Source organism: Lissotriton helveticus, chromosome 6 (genome assembly GCF_964261635.1).
Source record: "Lissotriton helveticus chromosome 6, aLisHel1.1, whole genome shotgun sequence".
In the NCBI taxonomy this organism is placed as follows: Eukaryota; Metazoa; Chordata; class Amphibia; order Caudata; family Salamandridae; genus Lissotriton; species Lissotriton helveticus.
In genome coordinates this window covers 14,329,717-14,355,689 of record NC_136067.1, presented here as the reverse complement: position 1 = coordinate 14,355,689, position 25,973 = coordinate 14,329,717, and the positions used below count along the sequence as shown (strand labels likewise).

The window sequence follows — 25,973 nt, the reverse complement described above, 5'->3', positions numbered from 1 at the left end:
AGCTAGCAGATACTTGACCATAGGACCCCAGATGTCATTGGGTCTGTTGGGAATCGAAAGCGTTTCAGCGAAAGTTGCATATTGTTCCTGGGAGTGGGTCATGTCTGCAATCCAATCCTTAAACTTCGGGGCCCTGCCACGCCCCCATCTACACGCAACGCGCCGTTTTAAGAGAAGCAGAGCTATGTCCAAGAATTTCCTGCAAATCTTCGGGATGTGTTGTGTTTGCGCCAAAAGCATCAGTAACGGATCAGGATTTATGGATTCCCCAACCATTGATTCAAGGACTCCATGCACCTCTTGCCAGTAGGCATGGACCAGGGGACATTCCCAGGCGAGGTGTAGGAACCCAGCGCCCTCCGCACGGCAGCGTTCACATCTATCATCACTGGACAGACGGAACTTGCATTTTTTGGCCGGTGTATAGTACAGTCGCTGCAAGAACTTAAAGTGGATCATCTTGAGCCTACTGCTGGCCGATATCCGAGCCGTAAGGTTACAGCAGTATAGCCATTGTTCATCAGTGACCTCTGTTGCCAGGTCAGTTGCCCAATGCATTCGGGCTGAGCTCTCCGGGTCCGGGCCGCACGCCCTGACGTGGCGGTACATGCCCGACACCAGATGTGAACCATCCTGCGAGCATAACAGCAAGTGCAGTGGAAATAGGACATCAGGTTCATTGGGAAAGTCAGGCAGAATTTCCTTCATCCCCTGGCGCAATCGCATGTAGTAGAACATATCTAGTGGAGTAGGATCGTAAGAAGTAAAAAACAGATCTGCTGATTTGAACCGGCCATTGGCGAAGAGATAACCCCAGCTGGTGACTCGGAGGCTCCGACAGAGCAATCGAAAGCCATGTTCCTGTAGGAGTTCGAGCTTAGGATGATATGCCAGTGGTAACCGAGGTGAATACGGCAAAGTACATTCCAGCCTCTTAGCCAATCGGCGCCAGGCATCTATAGTGCATGTGACGGAGGTGTGTGGTGTTTCTATGGACGTCACTGGGCAATGTAGTAGCCCATTGAGGGGAAGGGGGTTCACGATCCAGTCCTCAATTGCCAATTGAGGCATAAACGGTGTGGGGACCATCCAGTGATAGGCGTAATGCGCTTGAGCACAGAGATAGTAAGCCTCGAAATCGGGTACATCGAAGCCCCCCTTATCATATGGTTGAATCAACATTGACCATCGCAGTCGTGGATGCTTACCCCCCCCAGAATAGACGACACAGCTCCGTCTTTAAAGTTTTGAAGAAAAAAGCACCCGGGTAGTAAGGGATAGTAAGGAAAAGATACAGAAATCGGGGCAGCACCACCATTTTAATAAGTGATGCCCTTCCCGCCATGGAAAGGGGGAGGGAGATCCAACGATCGACCGATTCGGTGAGCTTCATAACCGCAGTACCATAGTTCAGCTGCAAAGTTTTGTCTATGTCACGTGAGATTTTGATACTTAGGTAGCGCAAGTCCGATCGACACCATTCTAAAGGAAAATCAAGTTGGAAATCCGCCACAGCGTCCATAAGGGGGTAAAATTGTGACCTAGCCCAGTTTATGTGCACTCCAGACATTCTACCGAAGACAACAAATTCCCTAAGCAAGGGGTTTAAGTTTTGCGACGGATCTTTGACAAATAGCGTCATGTCGTCCGCATATAGCGACACATTGATCTGTCGTTGGAAGCATCGAACTGCGCCCTCTCAGTGCAGCTGACGAAGCCTACAAGCCAGTGGTTCAATGGCTATCGCGAATAGGAGTGGGGACAGCCGGCAACCCTGTCGGGTGCCCCTTGTGATTGCAATGGAGGGAGAAAGGCGGCCATTAATCAGGACTTTCGCCGTTGGATGCGTATACAGCAATTGGACCCAGGCGATAAATAATTTAGGGAACCCCATACGTGCCAGGACGGCGAATAGGTATGGCCATTCGACAGAATCGAAGGCCTCAGTGGCATCCAAAAAAAACGCTGCAACTGGGAGATCAGGGTGCACTTCGCGAAGCAGAGAGAATAATGTGCGTAGGTTATGGGAGGTGGAACGACCAGGGACAAAGCCAGATTGGTCAGGCAATACGATCCGGGTCATCAGAAGGGAGTCGCCAGGATTTTAACATCGCAATTCAAGAGCGAAAGCGGACGGTAAGAATCGCAGGCGCTGGAACTCTTGCCAGGCTTCAGTAGTGAGGTAATCACGACTTCACGCATTGAATGGGGAAGGATCCAGTCATCCAGAGACTCCTCGAAGACCTCGCGGAGGACAGGGGCCATAATGTCTATATACGCTTTGTAAAACTCTGCTGGGATCCCGTCTAGTCCGGGTGCTTTACCATTTTTAAGTGACACAGCTTCTCTGATTTCGTCCAATTCGAAAGGAGCGGCAAGGAAAGCCCTGTCACCGTCACTGAGCCAGCAAAGAGCTACATCACCAAGGAAGTCTTCATACGACACGTCCGTGGTCGTGGCAGTGGTATACAGCGCTTGGTAGTGGGACTTAAAAGCAGCTAAAATATCATCTGTGGCTCTGACTGTTTGACCCTGTCCTCCTACAACCTCTAGAATTGTATTATGGCTGTGCGGGGCACGTGTTAGCACTGCTAGGGCCTTGCCAGGTCCGGACAACGCGTCGAGCAGAACACAAGCAGAAGGGCCCCACGCACAACTCGTGGAGTGTGGAGGGCTGATCTTCGGTGCAGGTGGAGCTTGGATTCGGGGTTTCTCAGTCCCCAGTGCACAGCTTTGAGGATGCCTCAGGAGCTGCACAGTTAGCAGGTTGCAGGCTTTTCAAGATGTCTGGTCCCACGTGTCTCGTCGCCTCCACGGATCTCAGCTATGCTGCAGACGTGAAGAGAGGGTCAGAGAGTTCTGGAAGTCTGGGTCTTGTCAGGCTCTGTGCTCGGGTTCCGGCGGGATTGTTGACAAAGCAAGCTGTTGATTTGCTGGATGGTGCCAGGTTGACCAGGGTGGTCACTCCTTGGCCACAAGGGAGATTCTTCAGTCTTCAGCTTCAGCAGAACGTCGAAGGTCCAGAGTTTCGTTTCAAGTTTCCGTTTGTGATGAAATCTAAAGTCCAAGGACACAGCTCCTACCTTTATACGGCTAAAAGGGGCTGGACTGGTTGCTAGGTCCCTCCTATGGGTGGGACCGGGAAGGGGGGTGTTAACACCCCCTTTCCTTTGTCCAGTTTCATGCCAGAGATGGGGCTGGAGTGCCCCAGCAATCGGTCAATCTATTCAGCCCTCCCTGTCCCAATACACAAAGTCCTGTCTGGGGTGGTGCTCGCACCTCTCCAGGCAGGAAACCTATTGTCCAAACCTCCGTGACTGGAAGGACTCCCAGCAGCAGGAGGTCAGACTTGTGTCTGTGGCAGCAGTGTCCATTTTGTGACGCTGGGGCTCCGGTTAACTTTAACCGGGATAGTCAGCAACAACATGTCTTCTCCCTCTAGAAGGGTGGAATGCTACCCCCGTCGCCAGAATTGGCGAGGGGGTAGTATTCCAAAGCGTATGACACCTTACACGACATGTTTTGATAAAGCCAAACCAGAGTTAGGATTCAACCGCGAGGATTATAATGCAGAGTATATGGTATGGCAATATCATAGAACAGCTATAAGGACATATCTCCGAAAGCTGCAGACAGGCTCAGCTCATGCTAGAGCACCATCTCACATAAAACAAAGCACTCAGCCTCCAGGATTATTAAGGCCTGCCATAGGAGTGACTTATAGGTTACTGTGTGTCTATATATGAGGTTAGATATAGGAATACTATACCTAAGCAAGGGGTGATTACACGACCTTGCCCCAGCTGAGTGATCAGCCAGTTGTCAGTTTGAGTGGCCAGCCAGGGGTGGCATAATACATGCTGCAGCCCCTGGTAGGCCTTGGTTACACCTATGCCCGGAGTACCTAGGGTACACTTCTACAGGGGCTGACAAGGTGAACCAATTGCCAATTGTGGTTGTACCTAGGGTACATGGTGTGAATTTAGAGAGAGTGCATCTGGGCTGTGGGTCTGTTTAGCAGGCTCACAGCCAAGTCGAAAACCAGTAAAGCAAAAACAAAAAGTGGGGGTGACCATAGGAAGCAGACCCTACTCTCCTACAGCCATGTCCAAATATAACGTGCAAAAATATCTAATTTCACCATTGTAGAAGGATGAGCACTGAACAAAAGCTTGGTGCAAGAGAAAGGTGCCTTAATCAAAACTGTCAAACAATTGCTTTTTGTGTTTGAAATTAGTCGAAACCGTGGGCGGTTTTCCTTAGAACTGTTCTAGATTCACTTTAATAATTCATGCATCTGAGGATCGAGGAACAGTGCAGTATGAGTTACACAATTAAGTTATGTCCTTACCTCTTCCTATCTACCAAGTGGGTGGGTGTCCTATAGCTTCTTTTCTTAATTTGCCCTGTCTCGTCAGGCCCTACTTGGGCTCAACATACACCTTCGTCTCCTGAGTCCAGTCTCTGGTACTGGGGGGTTTGTATGGACTGTAGTTGCGCGTCCGCATCTACTAGTTCTTCAGCGCTGGTACTTCTGTTTCAATGACCAGTTTTCTCTAGGTGTGTTTTACTTCCAGTTGTCATGTATAGGACACCAAGGCATACAAGTACCGCTGAACCCATTGTTCAGTTGATTCTCAAATTGTTTGTACCAGAGCGTCCATCACCAGCACTCTTTTTTTTCTTTCAACAGCCATACAAAATAAAAATCATCGTATATCCTAGCACTCTTGTCATACTGTTGGGAATCTCACTTGGAATTGGTGGATGTGGTAGCTAATAAATAACACATTTTCCTTTGAGTGTACAATGTTTGGACTGAATGAGTAACTATAAATCCAGGCAACTAGTTTTTTAGGTCTCGCCTGTCGATGCGCATGCGCATCGAGCTTGCGAGCCTATTGCGGCTTAAACAACCTTTAACTAAGAAGCAAGGAATCGTGGCGATTCCTTGCAGTGCCCGTGACTTTTAAGCTCAATGCGCATGTGCATTGAGCTTAAAAGCGCGTGCACAGCCGCAATCGCCATCTGTTCCCTCACCCGCATTCCTCCGACACCTTTTGAAGTGAAGCTTAGCTTCACTTCAAAGGCCCCGGCTTCTTCACACCCACATGCCGCTCTCCCCGCTCCGCCCCCTCCCCTGCCCGCCTTGTGCATTTCTCCTACACCCCCTCCCCACAGCAATGCCCTCCGTCTGTTTTACAATCCACATGCCGCTCTCCCCGCTCCAGCCCCTCCCCTGCCCGCCTTGTGCATTTCTCCTACACCCCCTCCCCACAGCAATGCCCTCCGTCTGTTTTACAATTTCCCTCTCCATTTACTTACACAAATGGAAATGCGATAGGTCTCGCAATAGAATAGTTAGACATTTTTCTTGTTGTGTGCTATTTCTTTTGAACTATGTTAACTGAATCTTTATTCCTTCACTCTAAACAGTCTGTCTGAAAGATCTTTGCCTACTAGTTCGATCAGACTCCCTTCAATGGGTTCGAGTGTTGCCAGTTTTATTCTCAGAAGTCCCGCTTGCTTATCCATTTAACTCCCATGACTGACTTTATTGGAAGTTCAAATAGCAAGCCTCAATGTCAGGGGTCTTTTGCGAGCCTATTGCCTCTCTCCATTTACTTACACAAATCGCGCAGATACCCCAAGCAGCAGTGCCCGCACTACCAATCCTTCTGTTATGCCACATCTCTCAGCTTACAGATTCCTTCGCTCTTTCTTTTACTCTCCACGTTTCTGCCTCTTTCACTCTCTCTTCCAACTCTCTCCCCCCTCTCCATTTACTTACACAAATCTCGCAGATACCCCAAGCAGCAGTGCTCGCACTACCAATCCTTCTGTTATGCCACATCTCTCAGCTTACATATTCCTTCGCTCTTTCTTTTACTCTCCACGTTTCTGCCTCTTTCACTCTCTCTTCCAACTCTCTCCCCCCTCTCCATTTACTTACACAAATCTCGCAGAAACCCTAAGCAGCAGTGCCCGCACTACCAATCCTTCTGTTATGCCACATCTCTCAGCTTACAGATTCCTTCGCTCTTTCTTTTACTCTCCAAGTTTCTGCCTCTTTCACTCTCTCTTCCAACTCTCTCCCCCCTCTCCATTTACTTACACAAATCGCGCAGATACCCCAAGCAGCAGTGCCCGCACTACCAATCCTTCTGTTATGCCACATCTCTCAGCTTACATATTCCTTCGCTCTTTCTTTTACTCTCCACGTTTCTGCCTCTTTCACTCTCTCTTCCAAATCTCTCCCCCCTCTCCATTTACTTACACAAATCTCGCAGATACCCCAAGCAGCAGTGCCCGCACTACCAATCCTTCTGTTATGCCACATCTCTCAGCTTACATATTCCTTCGCTCTTTCTTTTACTCTCCACGTTTCTGCCTCTTTCACTCTCTTCCAACTCTCTCCCCCTCTCCATTTACTTACACAAATCTCGCAGATACCCCAAGCAGCAGTGCCCGCACTACCAATCCTTCTGTTATGCCACATCTCTCAGCTTACATATTCCTTCGCTCTTTCTTTTACTCTCCACGTTTCTGCCTCTTTCACTCTCTTCCAACTCTCTCCCCCCTCTCCATTTACTTACACAAATCTCGCAGATACCCCAAGCAGCAGTACCCGCACTACCAATCCTTCTGTTATGCCACATCTCTCAGCTTACAGATTCCTTCGCTCTTTCTTTTACTCTCCACGTTTATGCCTCTTTCACTCTCTTCCAACTCTCTCCCCCCTCTCCATTTACTTACACAAATCTCGCAGAAACCCCAAGCAGCAGTGCCCGCACTACCAATCCTTCTGTTATGCCACATCTCTCAGCTTACAGATTCCTTCGCTCTTTCTTTTACTCTCCACGTTTATGCCTCTTTCACTCTCTTCCAACTCTCTTCCCCCTCTCCATTTACTTACACAAATCTCGCAGAAACCCCAAGCAGCAGTGCCCGCACTACCAATCCTTCTGTTATGCCACATCTCTCAGCTTACAGATTCCTTCGCTCTTTCTTTTACTCTCCACGTTTCTGCCTCTTTCACTCTCTCTTCCAACTCTCTCCCCCTCTCCATTTACTTACACAAATCTCGCAGATACCCCAAGCAGCAGTGCCCGCACTACCAATCCTTCTGTTATGCCACATCTCTCAGCTTACATATTCCTTCGCTCTTTCTTTTACTCTCCACGTTTCTGCCTCTTTCACTCTCTCTTCCAACTCTCTCCCCCCTCTCAATTTACTTACACAATTCTCGCAGAAACCCTAAGCAGCAGTGCCCGCACTACCAATCCTTCTGTTATGCCACATCTCTCAGCTTACATATTCCTTCGCTCTTTCTTTTAACAACTATCCCGATTACACATTTCCCTCCCCTGTCCTGAGACCTAAAATCCTGCCCATTTTTATATACACTATCTTGAACCCCCCCCTCCACCGCCACCCACTGTCCCTAAAACTACCTCGACTCTGATGGCGCGAGATTACCAGTTTAGGATATTTCTAAGCACCATACTCACCTGGGCCCATAATCGTACACACCTTTAACATGGTAATCTATTTCTCCTGCCTATCAGGATTTTAATTATCTTATTATGATATGTACCGGTACAGCATAACTTACCAAAATCTATTCCACTTTTTATTCCTCTAATGGCGCCCGCAGAGGACAGCTGAAGCCCCCTGACAGACAGTGCAAACATTTCAAAAGCATCATCACAACAACTCACACTCACACCCAATGACACCCTCACCCCTCAGCCTCACACACCCTCACTCATCATCACCCTACCTAACACCCTCACACCCTCAATCACACTCTGACCATCACACACCATCACTCACTCACCAACACACCCTCAACCACAACTTCAACTCCATCTCACTCACAGACTCTCACTCACCCTCACACACCATCACTCAACATCACCACCTCACCCTCACACCCCCTCACACACCCTCACACACCCTCAACCCTCAGAAACACTCACCCTCAACATTCAAACTCGCACACCCTCACTCACCTTCACACCCTCACAACAATCACTCTCAGCCTCACTCACCAACACCTATCATGACACACTCTCACATCCCCTTACCCTCACCCCCTCATCCTCACACACACTCACACCCTCACTCATACTAAAACGGTCACACTCAATCACCCTCACACACCATCACACACCCGGACCATCACATCCACTAACGCTCACACCTTCCAAGTCCACCTTCAAACTACACCCTATAACTACAATACCACCCTACAACTCTACCCTCCAAATATAACTCCACCCTCCAACTACACACATAAATAGCGTTAGGCAACATTTATTTTAATAAATAAAAATCGGATAACACACTTGGAGCTATTCAAAACTTAAAACAATGCAACGCAAGGACAGTGCATCAATTAGTACACAAAAATGCTGAAAGAGATTGTAAAATAAAACCTTTTTTTAACATATAACATAAATGCACAAAAAATAGGGAAACATCTGAATACACAGCAAATACAACACGTTAAAAGTGGACAAAGCCATCAAAAGGACACCAATTCACAACATAAAGCACTTACTAAAGTAACGGAAAATAAACCATTAAACCATGCCGGAGTAATTCAAAAACACAAACAAAGTGCGTAATCACAAAAGCACGAGCCTTCACAGCCTAATTGCAATTCTGCAAAAAATACAATAAAGTATTCCACTCTAAGTAAGCAAAGGAATGTAAAAAATTCATTAAGGTATGCGAAACAATAAGGGAAAGAAGATGTCTACAAGCAACAACTTAAGTCCAATAATAAACGGTCTAATACAAAGACAAATGAATATAACAAATACACGTTCAAAAAATCATCAGTCACAAGATGGATGAACTTCCACATTGTTAGTACATCTGGTTATAGACAGTGACCATAAACATGCAAAGGTACACGGAACAAAGCTTACTTAACAAGGACCAGAACATTTATAACTGGCTTCTCACTAAAACTTTCAGGAAAACATCCCATCAGTAAGGATTAAAATTGACTTTTACGCAACTAGAACACAATATTTACATACCCTAAATTAAAAATATCACGAACATTATTACATACAATTACAAAATAGCAGTTTGTAAAAAGTTTAAATTATACACATTAAATAACAGTACATCTTATTTATACATAAATATACTCGAAACGAAATAGCCCTTCTAAGTCCTAAAATCATTTCATGTACGTAAAATAACGAACAGCAGCTACAAAATAATTAAATTAGAGTTGTCGCTAACATATACATTATATATCAACAAGAAAAACAATTAATTAAATTTAATTTACATAAATAAATGACAATAATTACAATCGCTAACAAAAAAGTTCTATATTTATATAAACACACTCCTAATAATTAATTACTTTGTACATACTATGGATACTACATTTAATTAGATAACAAAACACTTACAAATAATATCTTACCTGTCAAACGACGCAGCAACACCACACCAACAAGCACACGCCTTCCGCGCCCGAAGTTTCTCGATCTTCTGGGCATTTCCACCGTTGACGTAAGCAAATCGAAACGCTACGTCAAAAACGTAGCGCTCCGATTGGCTAAAAATAAACGTCAATCAAAAACAATATTTAACAATACAAAAAAAAACTAGAACGCTAACGTAGGTAGCGTCAAGGACACGCATTGCGTCCTCCATTTTACAATTATTCACTTACATACGGGAGTCAACAGACACTAAACACACACATAACACAACACATATTACAAAACACACACATTTACATTACATACAAAATACCACAAGGCACTCACTCTCACTCACCCTCAACCCCTCACCTTCACTCACACTCAACCCCTCACCCTCAATCACACTTACTCTCACTCACCCTCACTCACCCTCACTCACCCTCACCCTCACCCTCACTCACCCTCAACCCCTCACCCTCACTCACCCTCAACACCTCACCCTCACTCACCCTCAACCCCTCACCCTCACTCACCCTCACCCTCCCTCAACCCCTCACCCTCCCTCAACCCCTCACCCTCACTCACCCTCACTCTCCCTCACTCACCCTCACTCACCCTCACTCACCCTCAACCCCTCAGCCTCACTCACCCTCACTCACCCTCAACCCCTCACCCTCAACCCCTCACCCTCACTCACCCTCAACCCCTCACCCTCACTCACCCTCACCCTCAACCCCTCACCCTCACTCACCCTCACTCTCCCTCACTCACCCTCACTCACCCTCAACCCCTCAGCCTCACTCACCCTCAACCCCTCACCCTCAACCCCTCACCCTCAACCCCTCACCCTCAACCCCTCACCCTCACTCACCCTCACTCACCCTCACTCACCCTCAACCCCTCACCCTCAACCCCTCACCCACCCTCACTCACCCTCACTCACACTCACCCTCAACCCCTCACTCACACTCACCCTCAACCCCTCACTCACCCTCACTCACCCACCCTCACTCACCCTCACCCTCACTCACCCTCACTCACCCTCACTCACCCTCACCCTCACTCACCCTCACTCACCCTCACTCTCCCTCACTCACCCTCACTCACCCTCAACCCCTCACCCTCTCACCCTCACTCACCCTCACTCACCCTCACCCACCCTCCCTCAACCCTCACCCTCACTCACCCTCAATCCCTCACCCTCACCCACCCTCAACCCCTCACCCTCAACCCCTCACTCACCCTCACTCTTACTCACCCTCACTCACCCTCAACCCCTCACCCACCCTCACTCACCCTCCACCCCTCACCCTCACTCACCCTCCACCCCTCACCCTCACTCACCCTCAACCCCTCACCCTCACTCACCCTCAACCCCTCACCCTCACTCACCCTCACTCACCTTCACTCACCCTCAACCCCTCACCCTCACTCACCCTCACTCACCCACCCTCACCCTCACTCACCCTCAACCCCTCACCCTCACTCACCCTCAACCCCTCACCCTCACTCACCCTCAACCCCTCACCCTCACTCACCCTCAACCCCTCACCCTCAACACCTCACTCACCCTCACTCACACTCAGTCACCCTCACTCACCCTCAACCCCTCACCCTCACCCTCACTCACCCTCACTCACCCTCAACCCCTCACCCTCAATCACCCTCACCCTCACTCACCCTCAACCCCTCACCCTCACTCACCCTCAACCCTCACTCACCCTCAACCCTCACTCACACTCACTCACCCTCACTCACCCGCACCCTCACTCACCCGCACCCTCACTCACCCTCACTCACCCTCACCCTCACTCACCCTCACCCTCACTCACCCTCAATGCCTCACCCTCAACCCCTCACCCTCACTCACCCTCAACCCCTCACCCTCACCCTCACTCACCCTCAACCCTTCACCCTCACCCTCACTCACCCTCAACCCTTCACCCTCAACCCCTCACTCACCCTCAACCCTTCACCCTCAACCCCTCACTCACCCTCACTCTCACTCACCCTCACTCACCCTCAACCCCTCACCCTCAATCACCCTCACCCTCACTCACCCTCAACCCCTCACCCTCACCCTCACCCTCAATCACCCTCACTCACCCTCAACCCTCACTCACCCTCACTCACCCTCACTCACCCTCACTCACCCTCACCCACCCTCACTCACCCTCACTCACCCTCACTCACCCTCACCCTCACTCACCCTCAACCCCTCACCCTCAATCACCCTCACCCTCACTCACCCTCAACCCCTCACCCTCACCCCCTCACCCTCACCCTCAATCACCCTCAACCCTTCACCCTCAACCCCTCACTCACCCTCACTCTCACTCACCCTCACTCACCCTCAACCCCTCAGCCTCACCCTCACCCTCCCTCAACCCCTCACCCTCACTCACCCTCACCCTCACTTACCCTCAACCACTCACCCTCACTTACCCTCACCCTCACTCACCCTCACCCTCACTCACCCTCAACTCCTCACCCTCACTCACCCTCAACACCTCACCCTCACTCACCCTCAACCCCTCACCCTCACTCACCCTCAACCCCTCACCCTCAACACCTCATTCACCCTCACTCTCTCACCCTCACCCTCACTCACCCTCAACCCCTCACCCTCACCTTCACCCTTTCACCCTCAACCCCTCACCCTCACTCACCCTCAACCCCTCACCCACCCTCAATCCCTCACCCTCACTCACCCTCAACCCCTCACCCTCACTCACCCTCACTCACACTCACTCACACTCACTCACCCTCACTCACCCTCACCCTCACTCACCCTCACCCTCACTCACCCTCACTCACCCTCACTCACCCTCACTCACTCACCCTCACTCACCCTCACTCACCCTCACTCACCCTCACTCACCCTCACTCACCCTCACTCACCCTCACTCACCCTCACTCACCCTCACTCACCCTCACTCACCCTCAATGCCTCACCCTCAACCCTTCACCCTCACCCTCACCCTCACTCACCCTCAACACTTCACCCTCACCCTCACCCTCACTCACCCTCAACACTTCACCCTCAACCCCTCACTCTCACTCACCCTCACTCACCCTCAACCCCTCACTCACCCTCACTCACCCTCACCCTCACTTACCCTCAACCCCTCACTCACCCTCACTCACCCTCACTCACCCTCAACCCCTCACACTCACTCACCCTCACTCACCCTCAACTCCTCACCCTCAACACCTCACCCTCACCCTCCCTCACCCTCAACCTCAACCCCTCACCCTCACTCACCCTCACAACACATATTGTGTTACAATAGGTGTCACATTTGCGAAAGATAAAACTATCTAGGGATGTAGCATAACGACCAGAGCTGCCATATAAGTAACGTAAATACAAAACATGTTGCATTCCAAATGCTATAGGTGTCACATTTGCAAAAGTTATAACTATTGGCATTGTAAATGACAAAGCCATCAATTTAGCAATTTTAACAACGAAAAAATTAATAAATTATGTCATTTACAAGACCAATAACTAAAACTTTTCTAATGCGAGGCCTATTGCATTCCAACCCCACTCATCCACGCAACGCCACTCACACACGCAACGCCACTCACACACGCAACGCCACTCACACACGCAACGCCACTCACACACGCAACGCCACTCACACACGCAACGCCACTCACACACGCAACGCCACTCACACACGCAACGCCACTCACACACGCAACGCCACTCACACACGCAACGCCACTCACACACGCAACGCCACTCACACACGCAACGCCACACACACACGCAACGCCACTCACACACGCAACGCCACTCACACACGCCACTCATCCACGCAACACCACTCATCCATTTGCAAAACGAAAAATGTCAAACTCTTCTATTGCGAGACCTATTGTATTTTCAATGCTTGTTTTCTAGTATGTTTCCTTAGTATGTTGGTATTCCATGGTCAAAATAAGTGAAATCTGAATAAGGTTTCTAGTTGCAAATATTGTATTTATTTGAAGCTTATAAAGCGCGCAGCTACCCCCAACGGGGGTGTCCCGGCGCTACGGACAAGGTGCAGTAACTAGCGAACTAGCAAGTTGGAGAACAACCAGGTTTTTAAGTTGCGCTTGAACAGGCATTCAGATTCAGTCATACGAAGGGCGAGTGGCAGGCTGTTCCAAGATTTAGCAGTGATAACAGCAAAAGCTCTACCCCCCCATTCTGGAGCGGCGAAAACGGGGAGGGCGAAGGAGAAAGAAGATTCGATCTAGGTGCTCGATTTGACTGGGCAAGCTTGAGCCTGGATCTGAGATATGCAGGACCTTGACCTTTTAGCGCCCTGAAAGCCAGGACCAAGGATTTGAACTGGATGTGGCTCGTCACAGGCAGCCAGTGTAGCTTCTGCAGATGAGGGGCTTATTGAGTGAAGATAAGGGATGTTCCATATCCACCTTGCTGCAGTATTCCTTACCTTACATTAGAATACAGCCCAGGCATCAGATTTGATCCAGAAGTTTTTTGTGAGTAGTTCCCTTGCTTGCCAGTAGGTGGTGTTTGGCTACATGGGGCGCCGTCCGCGCTGGAAATAAGTTGCACAGTACCTATGTAGGCGCCACCCCTGCTTGTCCACATCAGTGCTATTGCCGCACCATGCACGCCAAGGCTTTGAATGAGCGTTACCTCACGGCTTGACACACGACGCAGCAATGTTCTTGACCTTGCTCGAGAGTAAGGTTCAGAGATGGATTGCTGTTAGAAATGGGATTTCTGGCTAGCTGAGACTTGCGCCAAAGCGAGGCAGAAACCAACACTCTAGTCAGGATAAGGGGGTTACACTTCTAAAATAAGCACTGCTCACCCCCTTGGTAGCTTGGCACAAGCAACTAGGCTTATCTTAGAGGCAGTGTGTAAAGTATTTGCACATAACCTACAGTGTACGCACTACAGAAGGACACCACACCAGTTTTAGAAAAATATCCAATTTTTATATACTTAAGACCAGACCAAAATACGATAAAAATCCACAATACTATACTTCAAAATCTTCACTTATCAAAATATGCTTTAAAAATAGTTCCTTGATGTCGATAGCTCCCCAGGGCTACCACTGCGTTGTGAACAACAAATCCAAAACCAGTTCTGGCTGACTGCTGGGTCGCAGGACAACTACGGTGTCAGGAAGACCCACCAGCGCTTTACCACTATTCAGCAGTGCGAAAAGCGTACAGAAACGTTATACCAGCAAAAACAGAGTCCAAACTAAGGGGAGAAAGCAAAAATGCAGGGAAACACGCTAAAAGATGCCAAGTCTAACAATCGCAGAGCCACTCCAAGTGCCAATGTCACAGTTGAGGTAATCTGGAAAATCGGTAAGTCACATCAATGCAAGAAGCCGAAGAGATCTTCAACTTCACCACGTACGTCTGTCATCCGATGAGACGAGGGAGCATTGGCACTCGAGGCCTAGCTCTGTGGTGGAGCCTGCACGTTGGCCGTCTCTGCGCCATCCAGAGCTTCCAGGAGCTGGAGCTACCCCGCCCAATTACTCATTTCATAAGACCATGCACCTCATATGTGCGTTGCTTCCTAGCTGGATTGTCTTTGAGTCCTGCAGGTTTGGGAGGGGCCCCTACTGGTCTTCTGCCGGTGAGTTTGCCCTTTGCACCAGTAGGGCCTCTTGAATCCGTTGATGGATCCGGATTGATGCCGGTCGAGCCACTCAAACTTCCCCGGCGCCTGCTCCATTGCAGATGCCATCCCCATTGTCATCTTTTACTCCAACACTGAGCCAGACTGGTGGTGTCCGGCGCTGACTGGAGGGAGGGAGAAAAACACACCTCATGGCGGAGACAGTGCCTTATTCACATGAAAAGCCTGAATTGAGAGATGTATGGGAGGGTCTGCAGACCCTTATAGATACCAGTCAGAAGAGACGGAGGACAACTGGTACGAGTATCTGACGGATGCCAGTGGACTGGACACCTCCTCCGACACTGGCCTGGTCTCTTTCCCCTACTGTGCCTCTGGAGAAAGGTGCCTCTTTTGCAGTGGTGGTGCGAAGGCAGCTGAGGTCCTGGACCTTGCGCTGCCCTCTGTGGCAGTCAAGAATCTCTCGAAGTTCTTCAACCAGGAGTTGCCTCCATAGAACCATTACTCCCCTTTAATGAAGCCTTTACGGATATCATACTCTGGGCCAGGTCCAAGTTTTGCACAGGGGCTCTTGGGCATGGGGCAATGGCCATCACCATGGCCCTCCCAGAGGACCCCAGATTCCTCACCCAGAACCCTACTCCGGAGAGCTTTTTGGTCCAGGCCCCTACCTCCAAAGTTCACCCCGGTGCATTCCCTTCCACTCCACTGGACAGGGAATCCAAAAGGCTGGATACCTTTGGGTAGAGTATGTTCTCTTCTGCTAGCCTGGTACTGCAGTCTGTGTACCCAGTGTTCCTCTTGGGCCGATATTACACCGCCTGGGAATCTGTTGCGCGAGTGCTGAACATGTTGAACACCTGCAGTGTTTTGCACAAGGTCTGACTGAAGGCCACAAGGCCTTCAGCCAGGCCCTGTGGTCTTTCCACTGCCTGTGGCGGAGGGCCATGCACAGTAGGTGTCTGCCACTTCAGGAGGGTTGGGTAAAGCGATCAATCCCTCGCTGTGAACAGCTCAATTAGTTTAGGACATTAGGAGCACAACATACATGGAAGGGGATATAGGTTTAATCCCCAATACAGTTAAAAACAAAGCGTGGGTACAGAAGGCAAGATTAAAGCATTTGAAGTAAGAATGACAGACCAGGATCTCAGTGTAAAGATTTACTCAAATATTTAAGTATAGAAATGCATGAGCTTGTCACACATACCAGTCAATAAAGAATTCAGCAGAGAACTCAGTAACGTTCTAATGTAAATCTGGCATCGTTCCGCCTTCTAGGAATGGGGAAAGGTCTTCTAACTTGGGGAAACCACGCTCTTATATAGTGTTTCACAAAGCTTCACACATTTACTGCATCGCACATGGTTCACGTCCTCTTAACCGATGGGAGACAAGCTGGTGAGCGAGAGTTGGGCCAGGGTACGTTCAAGGGTTCTCTCACTATTCTCCTAGATGGACTCTGCATCGGTTCTCTGCAGGTGGAATGTTCCATGGAATGTTATTCAGTCTGGGGCAGTCTCTGTCCTTGGGTAAGCGCACTCTGGCCACCACCTGAAGATCAGTCTCTCGTCCAGGGAAGTCTACGAATCCTTTATTATGATTGAGTATAAAGCAGTGGCTTGGGTCGCATTTGACTGCAGCCTCACTGTGAAAGTGGACAAGGCCCAAGTTCTTACTTTAGCTAGCGCCAAAATCATTGACACTTTACCAATCTGCTCTCACAAAGAGGATTGAAAGGGGTGCGGGTCGGTATAACCCGCTTTAAAAGAAATTAGTGATTGTAAATGTCATTTGTTTTAAGATACATGTTTAAAACACAAGTTTAAAAAAAATGAACGTAGTAAAACAGTTTACATATAGATATTATTAGATGGATATAAACATGTATACATAATATATACAAAAACATATACGTACATGTTTAAGCTTAGCGGGATGGAAAAGTACTCCTGATTTGGTGACTTTATGTACTCACCGGTGATGCAATGAACCACAACATACTTGCATCTGGCTCCAGCCTCAGTTTGTGGGACTGTAGGGAAACGCTGGGAGCTGATGTCACCTGCGCCCTTGAGTCTATACTTTTAAAGGTCTGGAGCAGGATAGCGTTGTGAGAAAGTGCCATCTTTCTTGCAATGGTATGCCCCCACTTTTTGCTGAACTGCTGATGTGCTTTGACTGAGTGTGCCCTGGGCTCCTGCCAACCAGGTACCAAGGGCCTGTGTTCCTTCCCTAAAACTGTATTGAACCTAAAACCCAATTGGTATCTCTGGCCACCTATCGGCCCCTAGTAAATGGTACCCTAGGTACCCAGGGCCTGGTGACCAGAGAAGACCCCTAAGGGCTGCAGCACTTATTGTGCCACCCTTAGGGGCCCTGTACCCGGACAACCACACACTGCTTTTGCAGGCTGAGTATCTAAGTACAGAACTAAACAGTCGACATTTCACACATGCTTGTGTGCCATGCTCACAGAACCCACTGCCCTGGCATACTTCAGTCACCCCTCTAGCTGGGTGCCCTATGCCAGTGGTGTGGGCACAGGTGCATGAGCCCTGTGCCCCTACAGTACCCAGAGCCATTCCTGGGCACTGTAAGTGCAGTGATGCCATTAAGAGTATATGGTGCTGGTAGGTTGTCACTACGAACTCCACAGCACCATAATGGCTACACTGAAGACTGACTTTGTTACCAAACGTCTCAGCACTGTAAACCCGCACTAATGCCAGTGTGGGATTTAATGTAAAATGCACCACAGAGGGCATCTTAGAGATGTCCCTGAAACGTAACCTACAATCCACGTCTGGGCTGCAGAGGCTGCCTCACAGCAGACATGTTGCTGGACCCGTGGGTGGAGAGCCCCCTGCTCTCCTGGGCCTGTAACAATGTACATCCTGGGCGAGGTGTTAGGCCTCCTCCCCCAGGATGGGCAGGGGGAAGCTTCAAATGCATGCCGCCTCTGTGAGCTTCTCGAGACCATTTGCTGTACTCAGCAACTGGCCCCCACCAGTTCTAACCCTCACTCTGGAGGGAAACCCTACGTCAGGAAGGGGGGTGTGCCAGCCTGTGCCAACCCCACCCCTCAGGTGGGAGAAGCGAGGTGAAGCACAACCCGAGCTCCGGCCATCTTGAAGATGGGGAGCCCTGTGCTATCACAGCTAGGCTCCTGCCCCCTCCCACAGGAAAGGAGCAGGCTAGGGGGGTGTACCTGCCCTTCCCTACCTGTAACGCCCCTAAATTTAGTATTTAGAGGCACCCTGAACCTTCCTTCCTCAGATCCCGAAAAGAAGAAAGAAGATCAAGAAGACCACCCGCCGAGCAGCAGCTGCCCACAGGACGACACCAACTGACTTGGCCCCAGCCCTACCGGCCTGTCGATCCTGGAACCTGCTCCTGCCTAATCCCGGCGACACCTGCGGAGAGCAACCTTGGGACACCCGGAGGACCTGCCTGCCTTGACCCTCTTAAACACTGGGACTCCCATAAGCAGAGGCTCTGCTTCAACAACCCTACTCCTGGTGCCAGCCAGGAAGTACAAAACCAACCCACTCGGGATAGCGTCCCCTAGCCCTGGAGAGGGATAGCGTCCCCTAGCCCTGGAGAGGGATAGCGCCACCTAGCCCTGGAGAGGAAAAGCGCCACCTAGCCCTGGAGAGGGATAGCGCCACCTAGCCCTGGAGAGGGATAGCGCCACCTAGCCCTGGATCGGGATAGCGCCACCTAGCCCTGGATCGGGATAGCGCCACCTAGCCCTGGATCGGGATAGGGCCACCTAGCCCTGGATCGGGATAGGGCCACCTAGCCCTGGAGCGGCATAGCGCCACCTAGCCCTGGAGCGGCATAGCGCCACCTAGCCCTGGAGCGGGATAGCGCCACCTAGCTCTGGAGCGCCACCTAGCTCTGGAGCGCCACCTAGCTCTGGAGCGCCACCTAGCTCTGGAGCGCCACCTAGCTCTGGAGTGCCACCTAGCTCTGTAGCCCCACCTAGCTCTGGAGCAGGATAGCACCACCGAGTTCTGGAGCTTCCACAGCACTGGATGAAAGAGAGTACAGTCTCTTGCCTGGGAGAGGTTCATGGGAGGAATCTGTGGGTTCCAAGAGGGAGCATTAAAATAAGTAAGCGAGGAGAGAAGTGTTCAGGTATCCTGCACATGGGCAGAGACTACATTTCTATGGATTATTTGGACACCTGTCATGGCGGCGTCTTTCTCCTCCTTTGTACCTTCGATTCAAAGTGACTTTCAGATGATGAGTGAAGAGGGTGCTGTATACAAAGCATTGCTGGCCCATAAGGCGTCTGAACACGCACCCAGGATGCTGGCTACCGCTGAGGCTTTCAGGAAGATTCTGCACTTTAAACTCTGTACATTTAATCAGATGACTGATCCCAGCGCTGATTTCGAGCTTCGACAGAGCGGTCCATTAACGAACAGGATACTACTTCCGCCTCTAGACTGGAATGGGGAGTCTATCTGGGCGTGCAGGGGTGCATAGCTTCATACAGAATATAAGCTTGAAAGTAGAAGTGTAATTTTTAGTCAAATGATCCTTTAAGTGACTGGTTTAGTTTAATATGCTTTGTGAATGAATGTGTTTTGCAAGACATAATTATCAGAAACAGAAATGTATGTAATTGAAATGTGTTCCAAGATCCAGTACTTGCATTGAGATATTCTTTTTTTGAATAAGAAAATCTCGACTGTGGTGATTTAAGGGTTCAGGTAACTTTACTCCTTTTAGAATGGGACTTCAACGAGTGTCTTGAGGAGATGAGTTTCTTCATGAACTCCAAGCACGCCAGCTCTTGGGTTCAGGGACTAATCCGTGGACCTGGCTGATCCCATGGTCTCCATGCTCCTGCGTAACTGCACTTAGATGTTTTGTCAAGTGTAGACTTGCATATTTAGTATGAACCAAAATAGATCACATTAACAAGAATTTTCAATACTATCCGTTCTGTGCAGGAGTGAATATTGGTGGAGTTGGTTCTTACATCTATGACACGCCGCCTTCAACTCCACAGAGCCCATCATCTTTGAGCCCCGTCTTTGCACCATGTTCGTTCTCAAGATCTGAAAATACTTCATTAAAGCAAGCATCTAAAGGTGAGGATGATATGAAATGTGAGAAAATATGTGCCATCATGGATAAGTGTAAAGTTCTGTATGTACATAGTATTTCTATAGTGCAAGTGTAGCCCAAAGGCAGCGGAGAGTTGTACATGAGTTACTGTTGGACAAAAGCGATCTTCTAAATTTCCGTGGGACAGGGAAGTATAGTTCTCCAGTAATTACCTTTTTAAATATTCATGTTTTTGAATAGGAAATACTGACCATATCTGAAAGAGACTGTTAGTTATAGATTCCTTACCTTAGAATTTCCCACAGGTGTCAGACTGGATCTGGAGAATTTTTCTCCAAGCAGTTCCCCTGCACGTCGGTAGGTGGCGGCGGTCGACTCCACGTCCGTCGTTGTGGTCCCCGGGATGATGTCGCATTGTCTACTTAGACGTCGCCCCTGCGCGCTGACATCAGTTCTTTTTTTCCACGCCAGCGGAGCGCAGCTCCGAAGAGAGCTTACACCTTGTTAGACCTGGCACCATTGGCGTGGGTCTCCCTTCCATTTTTGCTGTTGCCTCATGTATTTTTGCTGGTGTTAGATGCTTTGGGCACTGTGCCACTGCTATCCAGTTCCACCGTGCAAGTGCTCCCCATTGTAAATTGATGTATGGATTAGTGATTGCATGTTTGGCTATTTGGTTTACTTGTCAGACCCTAGTCTAGTGCACTGAGTGTGCCAGGGCGTGTAAATCCAAATGCTGCTGGTGGGCCTGCAGCACTGGTTGTGCCACCCACAGAAGCAGCCTTGTAAAATGTGTCTAAGGGCTGCCATTGCAGAGCCTGTGTGCAGTATGGTACTGTCATGCTGACTGGGCAAGTGCACCCACTTACCAGTCCCTATGGCCTTCCCTTTTCTTCATATCAGTCACCCCTATGGTAGGCCCAAGGGCAGGGTGCATTGTAAGCATAAGTTAGGACAAACCCTCGTGTGTGTGGCATGTCCTAATAGTGAATTACAGCCATTTTAATTTCACTATTGCAAGGCTACCTGTTCTCCATAAGCCAGAATGGGCTGTTAGAATTGTTACATTTGTCCCTAACAGGTTCAGAGAACATGGTAGAAATTCAAGTTTATTATGCCTGAACTCAGAATAATGAAATACATCTTTTAGTGAAGTTTGTTTTAATATTCTGTGTTTGCAAATACCACTTTTAGAAAGTAGGTATTTGATTGTCTAACCATTCAAACCTGCCTCTGCTAAGTTGTGTATTCCTATGTCTGGTTTTGTGAGTGACCGGGCTGGGGAGTTCCAAGAGACAGGCTGAGTCACCTAGTGGTGAATAGAGAGATCTGCATCTAGATGGGAGGGAGGAGTTCACCTGAAGTCTGAATAGGGCTGTGCCTGCCTTCCACAATGCTGGCTCCACCCCCTGGGGAGAGACTGATGTCTCTGCCCTGCACAAGGGAGAAGGAGTCCTGTAAACAAAGTGCTTCAGGACTCTACTTGCCTTCCACAATGCTGGCTCCACCTCCTGTGGGGCGTCTGATGTACCTGCCCTGCACTGTGAAAGGAAAGGAGAAGTCTGGTAAACAGAGTGTCGAACCCTGCCAACTGACTCTCATTGCTCCACCATGGCCATGTCAACACGTGTACACAGTTGCTTCTCTTATCCCAGGTCCTACACATCCGACTTCAGTCTTTCCCAGTCTTCTGGCGATGAACCAACCGCAGAGCCTACACCCGGAGACCAGGCTGCTCCACTTATCAACAAGGCTCCTGAGTACAGTGAGTTCCAAAGTTTGACCATTTCCAGGGAATGTAGAGAAATCTTAGCCATGGCCAGGTCGGACTGTACTAACAAAATTTACCGCCTCAAGTGGAAACCTTTCTGGATCTGGTGCCATCAAGCAGGAATACATCTGCTTTCCTCCTCTCCAGAGCAAGTCTTACCATACCTTTAACATCTGGTGCAATCTGGTTTGGGGCATAAATCGATCAAGGTTCACTTAGCAGCCATTTCCTGTTTTAGTAGATCACTGTCCTCTCCGCCATTATGGTCTTCTAGAATAATCAGAGTTCCTCAAAGAACAGTTTCGTGTTTTTCCTGCTATAAGGCCTGTGACAGTTGAAAACTGTTCTTTTGCAATTGATGACACCTTCCTTCGAACCAATTCACAAAGCGGAGGTCAAGTTCCTGTCATGGAACTTTACTTCTTGCCTTCACCTCAACCAGAAGGGTCAGCAAAATTAAGGCTTTTGTTATACAGGAACCATTTTTGGAATTCAAAGCTGACCGAGTTCTCTGCACAAATCCAACATTCATACCTGAGGTTCTGTCTGATTTCCATCTTAATGAGACTGTGGTGCTAAAGACCTTCTTCTCAAATCCCTCGACAACTCCAGACAGGGCTCTTCACTTGCTAGATGTCAGGCGTTGCCTTCAATTTTATCTGCAAAAGACGCAAGCTTTTCACTAGACTTCTCAACTGTTTGTCGCATACTGTGCTCTAAGGAAAGGTTTCCCGCTCTCCAAACAAAGTATTTCTAGGTGGATTTCAAGTGCCATACAATACTGCCATCAAAAAGCAGGCAACCCGTTGTATTAAAGAGTTCGAGCCCATTCCACAAGGGCTATATTTACGTCTACAGCTTTATTTGCGGGAGTGTCACTTCCGGAAATTTGCTGTGCAGCAACGTGAAAGAATAGACACACATTTACTAGACACTACTGCTTGAATTCAGCAGTTCTAAACTGCAGTGGGCCAAGAATTACTCGCTCATCTTTTTCATTAAGGTGAGCCACCCTTGTCTACCCTCCTTCCACTATTGCTGTATCACATTTCCATAGTGAGATGCTTTTTTCTGTTTAATGCTTAAAGGAATCTATTTCTTAATTATTGTTCCTATTATTACTGTTTCATACTTGCTATGTATTGAGTGTGTGTTTTATTGATATATATATGGCAGAGGGCTTGCGCGCGCTGGGCGCTGAAAGCACTTTTTTAAAATACCTTTCTGCTCTTCTGCTGATCAATAGCAGCCTTACAGCTTCCTTGCCCCGCTGACGACGAGCGGTGGACACAACCTATTTTAAAAACAAACCCTCCTATCCCGCCCTGTTGACTCCTCCCACCTCCCTCGTCACTAGCCTATTTAGGCTCCGCCCACTTCTCCTTAGGGCAGACGAGCAGCCCTGTGGCAGAGGGCTTGCCCGCGCTGGGCGCTGAAAGCACTTTTTTTAAATACCTTTCTGCTTTTCTGCTGATCAATAGCAGCCTTACAGCTTCCTTGCCCCGCTGACGACGAGCGGTGGACACAACCTATTTTAAAAACAAACCCTCCTATCCCGCCCTGTTGACTCCTCCCACCTCCCTCGTCACTAGCCTATTTAGGCTCCGCCCACTTCTCCTTAGTGCAGACGAGCAGCCCTGTGGCAGAGGGCTTGCGCGCGCTGGGCGCTGAAAGCACTTTTTTAAATACCTTTCTGCTTTTCTGCTGATCAATAGCAGCCTTACAGCTTCCTTGCCCCGCTGACGACGAGCGGTGGACACAACCTATTTTAAAAACAAACCCTCCTATCCCGCCCTGCTGACTCCTCCCACCTCCCTCGTCACTAGCCTATTTAAACGTCCTACATGCGTCAGCGCAGCGGGCGCGCCGTAGACGCGCCGGAGTTGCGCCAGAGTTAAGCCCGTCCGCGGCCGGACGGGCCCAGGGGCCATGGACGCTGCCACTGCCATCTCTTATTCCCGCTCTACCCTAATGAGTCTTCAAACTTTTGCCTGCCCACTACCCCCTGAGACCTGGACCAGGATCTCCTCATTGGGGATTCCAGGTGACTCTCCCCCCCCCCATCTGGGACCGCCGTCATCATCCACTTCTCTTCCCCCTGCCGAGTCGCAGCTCCGGGTATTATACCTTAACACTCGCTCCATGGTCAGGCATCAAGCCGATATTTTCCATCTTCTAATGACAGAGAGGCCAGACGTCCTTTTACTATCTGAGACCTGGCTCACCGACGACTCCCTCCCCGACATCCTCGCTGCACTACCCCCAGACTACTTCCTGCTGAACACTAACCGCCCTGGAGGCCGCTCCGGTGGAGGGGTGGCCGCGGCAGTACGTAAGAATCTTAAGATCATCGCCTCTGCCAATATGACCCTCCCCGATGTGGATAATTTGGTCCTCCGTCTTGGGACCGAGGTAGGCGCAGTCACCCTTATGGTACTCTACCGTCCCCCCCCACTCCATGCCTTCTTTTCCCTCCTCCTTCACTGAACAGTTAACTAACCTTGCTACCTCCTCCCTCCGCACTATCATTGTTGGGGACTTTAATTACTGGTTCCAGAACAAGGATGCCGGCCCCCATGCCACCGAACTGTTCGAGGCCCTCTCGAGCCTGGACTTCATACAACTAGTCAGGTCTGCCACTCATAGCGGTGGCCACATCCTCGACCACATCTGGGTTCACGGGGTCAAGTCCTCCTGCCCACTCATAACACCATGTGTGTGGTCCGATCATTTCTTAATTGACACCACTTTCTCGGCCGTCGGCCAGATCAGGACCCCACTGCAGGAGGGCGGCACCGCACGCAAGTGGAGAGCCGCCGACTCCTCTAAACTTTTATCCCATCTTTCTCTCACCTGCCCCCTGTTCCCCATCGACTCAAGCACCGACGAGCTTCAGGGACATGTTTCTGACTGGCTTACTACAGCCAGCGATATTTTTGCCCCTTTAACTAAGTTTCCCCGATTCCGACACTGTCACTCCCACAAATGGTTTACCCCTCACCTTAAGACCCTGCAGTTAGAACTCCGCCAATCCGAGCGCAGGCGGAGGAGAGACTACCGCTCACCTAGCAGAAGCGCATATGTGGCCGCGCGGAATAAGTATAAAACAGCCATTTCCGCTGCCAAAAAAGCTTATGCCTCAGATAAAATCTTATCTGCCCCCTGCAAGTCTAAGGAGATTTTTAAAGTCCTTAACGAATTCACTTCCGACCCCAGGACACTTCCGACTCAGGCCCCTACACAGGAATCATGTAACGCGCTGAGCACTTTCTTTGTTCAAAAAATTGCCTTGATCAAAGACACCATCCCGACTACCCTTCCTGGCGCTGGCTCTGTCTCTTCCCCTCACAATGCTCTTTCTTTTACGCTTTTCCCCCCATTAGACTCTTCCGTTTTGGCCACACTGGCCACCCGTGTTAAATCTGGATCACCAGACGACTGTTGCCCCCCCACCATACTACGAAACATCTGTCACTCTCTACCCGACTGTATCCTTCCTCTGCTGAATTCTTCTCTGTCGTCCGGGACGGTACCCTGCTCCTTCAAGGAGGCTGTGCTGGTGCCTCTATTGAAGAAGCCTCGGGCTGATCCTGCCGCCCCGGCGAATTACCGTCCCATCTCTCTCTTGCCTTTCTTCTCTAAAATCTTGGAAGCCCATGTCACCACCTGTCTCTCACAGTTCATCGAGAGCTCCAACTTCCTTGAGACCAATCAGGCCGGCTTCAGACCCGGCCACTCTACGGAGACTGTCATCTTGGCCATGTTGGATGCCCTGAGAGACGGTGCTGACAAGGGTACCCCCCAGGCCTTGGTCTTATTAGATCTGTCGGCTGCTTTCGACACGGTGGACCACAACATCCTTCTCCACCGTGTCGAGCAAGCTGGCATCCAGGGCCTGGCGCTGGCATGGGTCAAATCCTTCCTGACCGGGAGGTCTCAGACCCTCAGCCTGGGCACTTTTAGAGCTCCTCCGGAGCACTTGCCCTGTGGGGTCCCTCAGGGCTCCTCTCTATCCCCCCTTCTTTTC

The 25,973-nt window shown here is 49.7% G+C and overlaps 1 protein-coding gene across 3 annotated transcripts in view; it reads left to right on the top strand.

The window, feature by feature from the left end:
- CRIP3 (cysteine rich protein 3) overlaps positions 1 to 25,973 on the top strand; it is a 376,762-nt gene that overhangs the window by 171,573 nt on the left and 179,216 nt on the right. For all 3 annotated transcript variants that reach the window (XM_078647288.1, XM_078647290.1, XM_078647289.1), the window contains exon 4: positions 20,058 to 20,198. In XM_078647288.1, coding sequence (XP_078503414.1) covers positions 20,058 to 20,198 — 141 coding nt within the window. The remainder of the gene's footprint in view (positions 1 to 20,057; positions 20,199 to 25,973) is intronic.